Source organism: Equus quagga, chromosome 7, assembly GCF_021613505.1.
Source record: "Equus quagga isolate Etosha38 chromosome 7, UCLA_HA_Equagga_1.0, whole genome shotgun sequence".
NCBI lineage: Eukaryota > Metazoa > Chordata > Mammalia > Perissodactyla > Equidae > Equus > Equus quagga.
Window position 1 is genome coordinate 84,963,339 of NC_060273.1, and position 13,414 is coordinate 84,976,752.

Genomic DNA, 13,414 nt, shown 5'->3' on the forward strand with positions numbered 1-13,414 from the left:
CAGCAGCTGTCACAATCACGGTTTGAATACACAGACTGCCGAAGCACACAAACCTGGATTTTCCATCTGCATCCATGGTTCTGCCTGTTCAGACTGCATCTGGATACTTCTGTTGCCTCTCCAGAGTGGATAACCAGAATGCTGAGGGCTATAAAACAAAGAGTTGTGGAAACTGGTGATATTTAGCTTGGAGAAGAAAAAGGAGGGTCATCTTTAACAGGCGATGGGCTGCCAGTGGGCAAGAGCCCTGGCTACCCACTGAGGAAGCCCGCTCTAGCTGGCTGGGCTGTCTGGAGATGGACCAGAGAAGCAGGGAGCCTGGTGGGCTGCCTCTGGGACCTAAAGAGCCCTTATTCTCTCCAGCATAGACTCTACACACTTGCTCACACAACAAACGTTTATTAACTGTCATCCACGGCCTATTCCAGGCTAGGGAAATCAGGATGAATAAAACAGGCTTGCAACCTTAGAAAACGCCAGCCCTCTAGGAGACAGAGTCAGGAAAGCCTCATCCTGTGGCCTTAGACTCCTTATTGTACATCCCACAGGGTCCTGTCTCAGCCACTGCTAAAGGCCATTTTATTCCTTGCATTCTGAAGCAGCCAGGCATACGGCAGATAATCAACAAACACAGGCATCCCTGAAGAGGGGATCCTGGGACGGAAACTCCAGCGCCCTATGGGGGCTGAGTCCCATGCATGGTCATTTGCATTTGTCCTTCTGTCCCTTCAGATGTCCTCAGGTCCAGACAGGCCTTGACCGTGGTGTCTTCCAGCCCCTGTTGCCACTACCAGTGGTTGATCTTCCCTGGCTGTAGTGCCATGTCAAAGGATGTCCTCCACTTCTAAACTGCATACCAGTCTTTATCTTCCATTCCCTCCCCGGCTCCTCAGTCTGCAGTCACAGCTGTGGTTCAGCAACCAGTGTGGCACTCTTGTGTGCTGTTCCAAAGACGTCCACGTGGAGTAGAGCTCATTCTGTTGCCCTGTCCATTCACCACACCATTCAGTGCTGGAATTGACATACATACACTTTTATTTTTTATTGTGAAACAATAATTATGCAGAAAAATGCACAAAACATATGTTCAGTTTTAAGTATAAAATATAAAGCAAATATTTGTATAACCACCACCAGGTCAAGAGATAAAACAATGTCAATCACCCTCAAAGACCCCTGTGTGCCCGTCCTAATCACACTCCCAACCCTCCCCTGTGGTCATAATGAAATCGACTTTTGTGACAATAATTTCTGTGCTTTTTATAGTTTTACCTCCCCTGCATGTATGCTTAAACAATACCGTCCAGTTTTGCTAGTTGTTAAACTTTTCACAAAAGAAATTATACTGTACATAATCTTTTGTGTTTCATTTAACATTCTGTTGATGAGAGCCATCCACTATTAGAGTATTATCTAACATTACAGTATTACAAGTCACTATAGTTCATTCATTTCCACTGTAGGAATGTTGCACAATTTATTTGTATTCTTTGGTGTTGATAGGCACTTGGACTCTTCCTGGTGCTGTGTGGATATTCTGGTGCACATGGGTAAGAGTTTGGTTAGAGAAAATTCTGAGGAGTCGGGCTGCTGGGTTATAGGGCATATGTACTTTCCTCTTTACCAGATCACTTATGTACTTTTTAATTCTGAAAATGTTTCTCAGGGAAACAGTGCTTTAACACCCTAGCATTGTTTGGGGTAGAGGAAATGAGGTATGCCTGCCCTTGCAGTTTGACCGGCCCGCCTTCTGTCCTCAGAACCTCGCCCCCTCCAGCCCAGACACCCTGTTTCCTCTGGCACCCAGAGGCTGGAGCCCCTTGGCAGCAGGCTCCTCTCTGGCCTCCCCACCTCAGTGATGCAGTTGGGCGGAGGTGGAAGCAGGCTGAGAATGAGGAAGTGGAAACCAAATATGAGGGCCACAGAGAAGTCCGGTGCACAAACCTCAATGTTTCAGCAGCACACTCGCTGGGAGAAGAACGTGCAAGCTGCCTGTGGAGCACGCCCAGCAGGCACAAAGCCCACTGGTGCCAAGGCGTGCTACTGGACAACCCACCACTTTGCAGTGGGTTCCTGTTCATAAGTCACTCCGTGCCATCCTCACTCCATCCTGTGAGGTAGGTGTTATTATCCCCATGTCACAGATGAAGACACTGAGGCACAGAGACATTGAGTGACTGGCAATATAGTACAACAGTCAATAGTGTGGGCTCTGGACCTGTTTAAATTGGGTTTAGGGGCCAGCTCTGTGGCCTAGTGGTTAAGTTTGGTGTGTTCTGCTTTGGCGGCCCAGGTTCACGGGTTCAGATCCCACAGGCGGACCACTCGTCGGTGGCCATGCTGTGGTGGTGACCCACATACAAAGTAGAGGAGGATTGGCAACAGATGTTAGCTCAGGGTGAATCTTCCTCAGCAAATTAAATAAGTAAGTAAATAAATAAATAAATAGGATTTAAATTGTGGCTTTCCCAACTTACTGTGCAACCTTGGGCCAGTTACCTGACTTCATTTAGCCTTAGTTTCTCATCTGTAAAATGGGGCTAAGTGACTCACAGCGTTGTTGAGAGAGTTAAAAGAGATAATGTGTAGAAGCAGCTTAGCAGAGTGCCTGGCACAAAGCAGGAATGAGCAGAACTATGAAATGGAGCTATGGAGTTCCGAGGTAGACAGTCAAGACATAGGGGGACAGGCAACTCATCTTGGCAAGCTGGGACCAGGCCACTAAGCTGAGGGAGCTGATTCAGCGCTGTGTGAGGACTCAGTCAGTGGAGTGCTGCCCCAGTAGACTATGAAACATGGGCATCCGGGCAGTCCTCCCCCCCGGCCCCTATGCCCAGAGCTCTCTACCGATCTGTGGCCGCTTCAAAGGGCAGTGGTTTCTGACAGGGAGCAGCTGGATCCCTGCACATGTGGAAGCTTCAGCCCAGCTTCAGCGCTCGCCTCCAGAGACCGCATTGGCAGGCGGCAGCAGTGGCAGCCAATGGGCAGCGAAGCCTGTTGCTAAGGTCACTGGTGAACCTTATTTGGCGACATCAGGCTGACCCTGCATTCACCTCTGAGAACCCTGGGAAACGCCAACCACAGATGTGAAATGAACGTCTCAAAACCACAACTGCATTTCCTTTGAGAAAAGATTTGGCGCTCCTCTCCAGCCTGCCTCTCTAGGGCTGGATGCCTTTTGTACAATAGCTTGCAACCTCAGGAGAGAAGAGCCTGGGTGGGGAGGCTGCTGCAAACCCATCCTGGGCAGGCCCAGGCAGGGAGAGGGCAGGGTCTACTGCACAGGTGGCCTCAGGACCCAGCAAGGACCTCAAGGCTTCTGTTCTCACCCTGGCAGCTGCCGACCCCTGCCCAGACCTCCCCACACACACCCTGAAGTATTCCTGGCCTCACTTCCTGCAGCCTTGGGAAGTGGCTGGTATGAGGAAGACCCGCGGCACGCAGGGAGGAAGTGGGCCAGCCGGGCCGTCACCATCTGCAGCGGCCACACTGCTTCGGTGCAGCCTACAGCTCAAACGGTCGGTGGTTTCAGTTTTTCACCTCCCTTTGGTGCATCTTCTAGCTTAACACTAAATATGTAAAATTGTTGCCCCACCCCAGACAAATGTGGGAAGGAAGCCGTGCCTTCGATATTTCCAAAATAATAATTACTCTTTGTGCAGCACCTTCGAGGCTGGGAACTGTGCTCACATTTGCCATCTTGTTGGATCCTCACAAGCGTGGTTAAAGTAATAACAGACGATGGTGACTGAGCCCTCACCAAGTGTCAGGAATGTGAACTAACTCACGGAATCCACTCTAATTGTTCCCATTTTACAGAAGACAAAAACGAGGCAAAGAGAAATTCAGTAATTGGCTCAAAGTCACATAGTCTGGGAATGACAGGGCTGAGATTTTTATCCCAGATAGCCCAATTCCAAAGTCTGCCCTATTGTCTCCTGTTACATTGTCTTTAAAGGCACATGCACGAGAACAAATCCCATTTACCAATGAGAAAGTGAGGCTGAGAAGACACCGTTTAGTGGCATCCTTCATCTGCGCCCCCCTTTTTATCACTGTCACGTCCCTGCCAACCCCAGCTTGTCTCCTCCTGACCTACAGGCTAAAAGTGGCCTTTCTTTTCCAGGTAGCCCAAGGAGCCAAGTCTCCCTACCTGTCTGGAAAAGGCTATGAGAGCCCATCTGTCAGATAAGGGGGGCCAAAGCCAGGGCCATGGAGGATGTGCCACAGGAAACCCAACACACACACCCCACATCCCCTTGCTAAGCCCGCGGTCCTCAGAAACCACCTGCACACCGGGGCCAGTCAGAGCATTCCGCAGGCTGGGGCCCTGGGACTGCTGGTGGCAGAGCTGGGGGTCTGTCTGCAGCATCCTCAACAGAAGGTGCTCTGAGGGGCTGGGGCTGGGGCTGGGCACTGAGAAGGCCGGTGTAGATCCCTTGCTGGAGTGCTGGCCTTCTCTTGGGTTCTTCAGGCCGCCCTCACTCACTGAATACACACTTTTTTTGTGCACTATTCCAAGCACCGAGGGTACAACAGTGAACAACTCAGACCAGGTTCCAGGCCTTGCAGAATTTAGTTCCAGTGAGGGAGACAGACATGAAGCAAATAATCACACAGATAGCTGGAAAACACAGGGTACCATGAGAGGGTGCAACTGAGGGGTCCTAATCTAAGACGGAGTGTGCTAGTTAGGGTGGCTATTCCCTCGAGGAAGAGACATTTCAGGCATGTGGAGGGATGGAGGGATGGTGTGGAGTTAGCGGGGACAGTTCTTGGCCCCTGTCCCACAGCCCTCCTCTCCTCCACATTCCAGGCCCTTCAGGAAATCTGCTTCCATGAAAGCTGCTCTGCTGGTTTCGTCAGAGTTGCCCCCAAGCGGTGCCTTTGCTGGCAGCTGCTTTTAGTGTTTGTGCCTGGGCGAGTACAAACTCCTGTAGGGGGGAGACCAGAGAGGAGGGGTGACTAGGGTTTTTGATCTTTGATCCTCAGCTAAACTCGAGCAACTCCATTCCTCATCAAAGTTCCAAGTGGGCCTGTGGGAGAGCCCGGCAGGCCAAGGAGGTGAAGGCAGCTGGTGGGGCAAGAAGCTGCTAGTATGAAATGCTTACTTCTGAGAAACATTTTCAGAAGTAAATATTTTCAGATTAACCAAGAGCCACGGCCCTTCCTAAAGCACCTCTGAAAAGAGTTTTTCATCCAGCATGAAATTAGCTTTTCCTAAAGAGGAAACCCACCCAGGGCTGACAGCAAGCCGGCCAGCCTTAGAGGAAGCCGGTGCAGGGCTGTGGCCCTCCTCACTGGCGCCTCCCCAGCCCACAGGCTACCGGTGCAGCCCTGCTCGGTGTGCCCAGGGCTAGGCTGCTTTTGGAACACCCTCGCTGCCTTTACTAAACATGCTTCTCCCTGCTCCTTGGCTTCTTCCTCCCTTGGGGACTCTCCCTGTGGAAAAGAAACACCAGCTTTTGGGTTTGCGAGGCTGTGATTTCCAGTTTCGTTTTCCAGTTTCCATTTAGAAGCATCTCTGCCAGCGCTCCACTCCCCGTGCCCCAGGGCAGGGAGCTGAGAAGTAAGAGAAGAGTGTTGCTGCCAGCACCCTGCTCCCTGCGGCTCTCAGGGGTGGGGACTGGCTGAACTCTCCGTGGGGGAGGTTGCTAAAATGCAGATTCCTGGCTCCCCAGTCCTTGAGGTGGTAGGTTTGGGCCCTTCAGTGCTTCTGATGCAGGCTGTGGACCCCACTATCTCAGTCACAGCCTCAGAGGCCATCAAAACAGCCAGAGGCACAGCACAAGGCCTTGCCAAGGCTCTTCCCACAAGTGTTTGTGAAATTTTGTTCAGCATCCCCTGCCCCTTCCCCAGCTGGTGTTGGACGCACTTCAGGGGTCAGTTCTTTGGGACCTGTAGGAAGCCCAAGCTGTGGCCTTCACACAAGCCCCTCTCTTCATCACATTCCAAATTTCCCTTTACGATGCTAATTTGTAGTAGGCATTAATAGAAACAAAACAAGAAAGAAAAATTCTATTACGAGCCCTCAGGTCCTATTGCTCTGTCCTTTGCTCCATTTATTTGTAATTTATAGCCTAATTCCAAAAAGGATTTAAGGGCATTTATATCTGGTCCCGCCCCCCCCCCCCCCCCCCCCCCCCCGTGCGTGTGTGCGTGCCTCTGTGTGTGTGTGTGTGTGTGTGTGTGTGACTGTGTGTGAGGTGGGTTTTCCAATGTACCCTTGCCCTGGTTTGACCTTGGAGGGGGCAGGTGGGCAGGTCCCCAAGCCTGGCAGATGTAGACCTTTCCTAATCTCTAGGGCAAATTTGTTCTTCAGTGTTTCTAGTATCAGTTTTAGATCAATCATTAATGGAAAGTTGCAATAAAAACCTAATCCTCTCAGGACTGGGCTGTAAAGGTCCTGGCTGAAACCTTGAATAAACCCTTCTGTGGAGACCTCAAAACCGAGAGAGAGCGGTCTTGTGTCTGTAGCTGGATCTGGAGGCAAATGAAGGCACCATTCATCTCTAATCAGTGGGCACAGAAATGGACTTCAGTCACCTGAGTGGCTGTGGATTCTTGCTTTACCTCCAGCTGCTGATGAAGCTGCCTATGCTCTGACTCCTGGACCACGTGGCAAAGCTGGGGAAAGAGGTTGTAGTCGGGCCGGAATGTGGGGGTCCGGGGGCACCTCCACAGGTGTGACAGCTGTGGTGTGGCTCTGGGGTCAGGCCTGATGGCAGTGGACACAGGGCAGCCCCCTGGGCCCCCAGGACCCATATACTGGAGGGAGTCCCTATCTCTGATAGCTTAGCTCATTCCTGCTGACTTACCGCTGTGCATGGCAGATTGGTGCCTGAGATGAAGGAGAGGCCCACTTCTCATGAAGGGAAGAGAGGAAGCAGCTGCTCCTCCCCAAGGCCCAGCAGGGATCAGAGGCCATGGAACCCTCACTCCTTTCCAAGCTCCCTCAAAGAGGACAGGGTGGATCTGCTCTTTGGGGCATGAGGTCACAGGCTCCTGACAGGCTGTAGAAGCCAGATCTAGGAGCTAGAATCAACAGGGATAATGCGAGGTCCAGCACCAGGTCCAAGAAGCAAGGGCCCCCAGGCAGGGCACGGGAACCTGGTCAAAGCACAGCCTGGACCCACAGACTTAGGGGTTTAGTTGTCAGTAACCTCCGCAGGAACCACAACAATGACTGTATTATCCAAGAGAGCCGACACGCTCACATGGACATTTCTAAGATGTTCAGCCTCTGAGAAGCTGGGAGAGGCACTCATTCTTTTCTCCAGCCCCTTCTGACTCATTACTGGGACTGCTGTGCTACCATGTTTTTAGACACACGGAAGAAATGGGCATTTTGAGAGAAGTGAAAGCCTGGAGGTGCAGGGGAGTTGAAATTAGGTGTGAGAAATTGTTCAAAGAACTGATGTCCAGAACAGTGACAGACTTATTCTGAGTGGCTCAAAGGGAGGAAGCAGCATCACTGAGAACAGGGGAGAGAGAGAGAGATGTGAGGAGGAGACTTCCAATGGGTCCAATGTGGTCTCTAAAGATAGATGTATACATATATATATATATATATATATTTTTTTTTTTTTTAAGAGAGAGAACAAGAAGGGAATGAAAGATACACACAAAGTTTAACAGCAGCTCTCTCTAGCTGGTAAGATTATGAATGATTTAAATTTTTTTCCCTTGTGCTTACCAATAGTTTCCAAAATGTCCATAATACACCCAAATTACTTTTTTTTATCATGGTAAAATATACATAATATAAAATTTACCATTTTTACCATTTTTAAGTGTGCAATTCAATGGCATTAAGTACAGTCACACTGTTGTGCAGCTATCACTATCACCCAGCTCCAGAATTTTTTCATCCTCTTCAACATAAACTCCAAACTCATTAAGCTAATGCCCCATTCCCCTCTACTGCCAGCCACTGGCAATCACCAGTCTGCTTTCTGTCTCTATGAATTTGACGACTCCAGGTACCTTATATAAGTGGAATCATACAATATTTGTCCTTTCGTGTGTGCCTTGTTTCACTTCTTAGCGTAATGTTTTCAAAGTTCATCTGTGTTGCAACATGTGGCAGAATTTCATTCCATTTTAAGCTGAATAATATTCCATTGTGTGTATATATTACATTTTGTTTATTCATTCATCTGTCAATGAACATTTACTTGGATTGTTACCTTTTGGCTATTGTGAATAACGCTGATATGAACATGGGTGTACAAATATCTCTTTGAGTCCTTGTTTTCAGTTCTTTTGGGTGTATACCCAGAATTGGAATTGCTGCATCATATGGTAATTCTATGTTTAATTTTTTGAGGAAACACCGCACCATTTTCCACAGCAACAACACCATTTTACATTCCCCCCAGCAAAGCACAAGAGTTCTAATTTCTCCACATCCTCATCAACACTTGCTATTTTCTATTTTTTTATGATAGCCATCCTAAAGGGTGTGAAGTAGTATCTCATTGCGTTTTTTTTGTTTTGTTTTTGAGGAAGATTAGCCCTGAGCTAACATCTGCTGCCAATCCTCCTCTTTTTTGCTGAGGAAGACTGGCCCTGAGCTAACAACCGTGCCCATCTTCCTCTATTTTATATGTGGGATGCCTACCACAGTGTGGCTTGCCAAGCAGTGCCATTTCCACACCCGGGATCCAAACCGCAGAACCCTGGGCCACTGAAGCGGAATGTGTGCACTTAACCACTGCGCCACCGGGCCAGCTCCCTCATTGTGGTTTTGAGTTGCATTTCCCTAATACAACCATCTTATTATCATTATTTTTAAAAGATTTTATTTTTCCTTTTTCTCCCCAAAGCCCCCTGGTACATAGTTGTGTATCTTTAGTTGTGGGTCCTTCTAGTTGGGGCACGTGGGACGCCGCCTCAGCATGGCTTGATGAGCGGTACCATGTCCACGCCCAGGATTTGAACCAGCAAAACCCTGGGCCGCCGAAGCAGAGAGCTCGAACTTAACCACTCAGCCATGGGCCAGCCCCCAAACATCTTATTTTTTAATCTAATTCTGCCTAAATCAAATCCTCTGTCCTTTATTTCTAGATAATATGGACCTTTCTCCCTTTTTCTCCTTTTATGGACTTATTCTTTGCATTATTATTTTTTTAAATTATGGTAAAACACACATAACATATAATTTACCATCTTAACCATTTGTAAGGGTACGAATTACTGATAAGTAATTCGCATTGTTGTTTCTAACCCAAGTTATTTTTATAATGATAAAAAGAAGCAAAAAGCTATTAAAAAAAAAAAGGAAAAAGAAAGCAGCAGATTGGCAGGGCCTGGAGACGTGCATCCACTTTGGCTCAGACTTGGTAGGGACTGGCACTCGTTACTGAGCACCTCTGACACAATGGGCTCTGGAGGCTCTGAGATGAGTGTGATCTGGTCTCTACCCTCAGGTTGCAACCTCTGTGGGGAGCAGTTATACTCAAGGCTGTTGTGAGCCTAGAGGGCTACCCTGTCGTACCGGTGCAGTGTTGAGAAGGTGGTACAGATGAGGTGGCATGTGAGCTGAGCCTCGAAGGACGAATAAGTTTGCAGGTGCACAAGTGCAGAACAGATCTGGCCTGTGCTGTTGGGCTGTGGCAGCACTTATCGCAACTGCCATTACACAAGCATGTGTTAATAATTTATGTCTGTCTTCCCTACCCGATTATAAGCCTCATGAGAGCAGGGCCAGGGGGTCTTGTTCACCATGGAATCCCCAGCACAGGCTGGTGTAAAATAAATACTTGCTGAATAAATGAGTGGTTGAGGAGGAAGAGGAGAGCAGACATCTCCTTCCAGAATCTTGGCTGTGAGAGGCAGACAGCATGGCTGTTCTCCACGGGGAAGGGGGTGGAGGAAAGCATTACACAGATGATGGAGGCAGAAGCATGCCAAACGCTGCACGACAGAAAGAGAGAACTGAAGGGCATGATTGCTGTGTAGGGGCCCTGGAGAAAGGGGAGAGGCTGGGATGCAGACTCAGTAGAAGGAAAGGGGTCTCTCTTTTTATGAGACTCAGGTAGCCAACATGAAAAGGACGGAGACTATCAGTCATTGGCAAAAGTGTGAAGCAACTGGAACTCCCATATACTGCCGCAGAGAGTGTTCTTCCTGTCATTATCCCAGGCTTCAGATAGCACTCTGGTGGCTGGCTGCTGGTTCAGGCTACCCTTTGGGCCAATCAAGGGGACCCCAGCATCCACACTTGGACTATCAGACATGAAATGCTCTGTATCCAGGATGATTTCCAAGATGGGTCTGAATCCACAGGACATGGCACAACTGAGAGCCCAGAGTTGGCTCTGTGCTCACCAGCCTCCAAAATGTCAACATTGCCCGCATGCATCCTTGCCCTTCATCTCACGTCACACAGTTGGCAGGACTTCAGTCAACAGAAGGTGGACCCTGCTCTTTTCAAAGAGCACATGGGATGGGCACTGACGAGGTGCTCCCCCCCTTCACTGAGCTCTGGGCACTGCAGTGAACTCCATCAGGGTGTTCAGAGCCCCTGTGCCTCAGGGGCCTTTATGCACAGCCAGTCAGGCACCAACATCCTAGCCCCCTGCTGGTGGTCCAACTCTAGACTCCCTGAACAGAGCTCCATGCCACCAGACATGTGGCACATGTGCCAAAACAGTGCCCACATAGGGCAGCTCTGCTTGACACCTGCACAGTTCAAGTCTGAGGGAAGGAAAATGCTGACTCTGAGTGTGGTCTGTATTTTTATTGCATCTTCCTTCTCAAGTTGGAGGATGTTGTCACTGAGTTACCAAATGACACTTTACTCACTGTGAGGGAGCACAGAGAAGTGCCCAGTAGTCCCTAGGATGAGGTTGCAGTCCAGAGGCAGGGATGAGATGAGCACAGATGACACAATGGGGACTCAGTACAAGGCAGTGTATAATCAGGAGCCACACTGTATGCTCTCACTCTCAGTGCTGCAGGAGCTCAGAAGAGTGAGGGGATCAGGTAGAGGTCAGGTGGCCAGGGAAGGTCCTGAAGCAGGGCCCCCATAGTGGGGAGCAGAAGATAGAGGAGATCATTACAGGTAAGGGAAACAACTGGGACCTATATGCAAACCCACAGAACTCAAGAGCTGGCCAGGCCTGGACCCATGTGGGAGAGCCCCACTGGCTGTCTTTCATGCAGGAGAAAGGCCACAGAAAGCATGCCTCCCTCAGCACCACACAGGTCCCCAGAACACATGCTCCACTGTCCCCAGCCTGACCACAACCCCTATATGAGCTGTGTCCCATTCATGCTGGCCCAGAAACTGGGAAGTACCTGGCATGAGGCCCCTCCACTTTCTCCACATGATTGCCTGGGGCTCCAGGAGAACCAGTAAGGGGTCATTTTTGTGGTCAGGAAATGTCTGTGGCAGCTGTGGACACCACAGGCCCTCCCCAGACCCTTCTTAAGTGGAGGCCACATTCCCAAAGATTCTCAAAGGCCTAAGCTCCAGTTCCAATCTCTTTCTTCTTCCTAGCAGGCTCGTTTGGTGTAGAGGGTGAAGGTTATCTTTCCCCAGGTCCACGAAGTCCCCTCAGATCCCAAATACTCTTAAGTTCAAGGGCAGGACATCGAGAAACAGAGCAGCAGATGCTAACTTGCGGTTTAGTTCAATGGTTTTCAACCTTGGCTGCACATTAGAGCCACCTGAGGAGCTTCTTAAAAACACTCATGTCTAAATTCTTCAACAGGCACTTTGCAAAGAAGGGTCTAAATGGCTAATAAACATGAAAAAGTGCTCAACTGTGTTAGTCATCAGGGAAATGCAAATTAAAACCACATTGTGACACCATTACATACCCACCAGAATGGGTAACGTGAATAAGGTAGACAATACCAATTGTTGGCAGAGATGCGAAGCGACAAAAGCTCTCATACATTGCTGGAGGGAGTGTAAATTGGCACAGTCACTTTGGGAAACTATTTGGTATAAGGTACTAAAGCTGAACACACTCACATCTGTACTTGTCCAGCAATTCCACTTCTAAAAACATACCCAACAGAAATGCATACAAATGTGCTCCAAAAGACACCACTAGAATGCTCATAGCAGTAGTAGTCATAATAACCCCAGGCTGCAAACGACAATCCAAATACCCAAGTAGCCATCAGCAGTAGAATGGACAAATTGAGGAACATCCATATGGTAGAATGAGAGTGAATGAGCTACAACGACGACAAGCAACGGCTTGCAAGAACCTCACAAACACAAGATTGAGTGGAAGAAGCCAGACACAAAAGAAATATATACTGTATGATTCCATTTATATAATATAAAGCTTGAAAACAGGTAAAACTAATGTACACCATTAGAAGTGAGAATGGTGGTTACCTTTTGGGGCACCCAGGGATGTTGGTAATGTCATTTCTTGACCTGGATGCTGGTTACTCGGGGTAAGTTCACTTTGTGAAAATTCACTGAGCTTTGTACTTATGGTTTCTGCTTTTTTTTGTTTGTTTTTGCATGTACGTTATCCTTCAATAAAAACCTAAATTTTTTTTTAACTCAGATCAATTTAGTCAGTATCTTTGGGGTGGAGTAAGGTCCAGGCATCCGTATTTTTTAATATCCTAGATGATTGTAATGTGCAGCCAGGATTGAGAGCCACTGGTTTAATTTCTTGGGAAAAGCAGATCCACTCAAAGGCCTCAAATGGTCTGAGGAAAAGGCACGTCCAGCTCAGTGGAGTGAGATACTGGAGTGGGAAGAGGTCTATCTTTGCTGATGTGAGTAAGCCTCCTGCAGAGGAAGTATTGCAGCATGCTGTTGTAATGTGTTTCTTCTCTGGCAGCGTCTGTTGAAAGTTGGTTGCATCAGTTTGTAATGGAAACAAGGTGGGCCCTAACCCCGCCCCAAGGAAGTGGCTCACTCAGCACAGCTGCTGCACGGCCATTTATAGAGAGATGGCAGCTGGACTTCCCAGGGACTGCTACCCAGGCCAGAGGCACTGTTGAGGCTCTGATGCCCTGTATATTGGGGGGTGTATGTCCCATTCAGGGTGTCTATGTTTGTGGGTAACAGCCAACTCCGGTTTCCAGATGATGCCCAAACTCCCTGTCCTCTGGGGCCAGATTAGGAACTTGCAACATCTTGCTGAGGACCGCAGCGGGCTTGGCTCAAGTGCTCGAGCTGAGAATTTTCCTTCCTCTCTATGTGGTTAGTGGCAGCCACCCTAGTTAGCAATGGCCTACCTCCAGCATACTCTGGTCAAACTACAGGCAGCTCAGACAGGACAAGAAAGGACTTGGGCCTAAATACTACACAGGTGTTCTGCCCACCTGGGCCCCATCTACACTCCCAGAAGTGCATGGACCGTGAACCTTCTGCTGTGGGAGGAGCTGTGCAGAGAGGCCTCAGAAGCTTCCCCCAGCCCTCCAGGGCCCT

General features: G+C 49.0%; 1 protein-coding gene across 4 annotated transcripts in view; it reads right to left on the bottom strand.

Annotated features, from left to right (window-relative positions):
• Positions 1–383: 383 nt before the first annotated feature.
• LOC124241554 (translation initiation factor IF-2-like) overlaps positions 384–13,414 on the bottom strand; it is a 60,277-nt gene continuing 47,246 nt past the window's right edge. For 3 of the 4 annotated variants that reach the window (XM_046665400.1, XM_046665401.1, XM_046665398.1), the window contains one exon: positions 384–1,011. In XM_046665400.1, coding sequence (XP_046521356.1) covers positions 914–1,011 — 98 coding nt within the window. In that variant the 3' untranslated portion in view covers positions 384–913. The remainder of the gene's footprint in view (positions 1,012–13,414) is intronic. The other variant, XR_006889246.1, reaches the window with a different exon arrangement.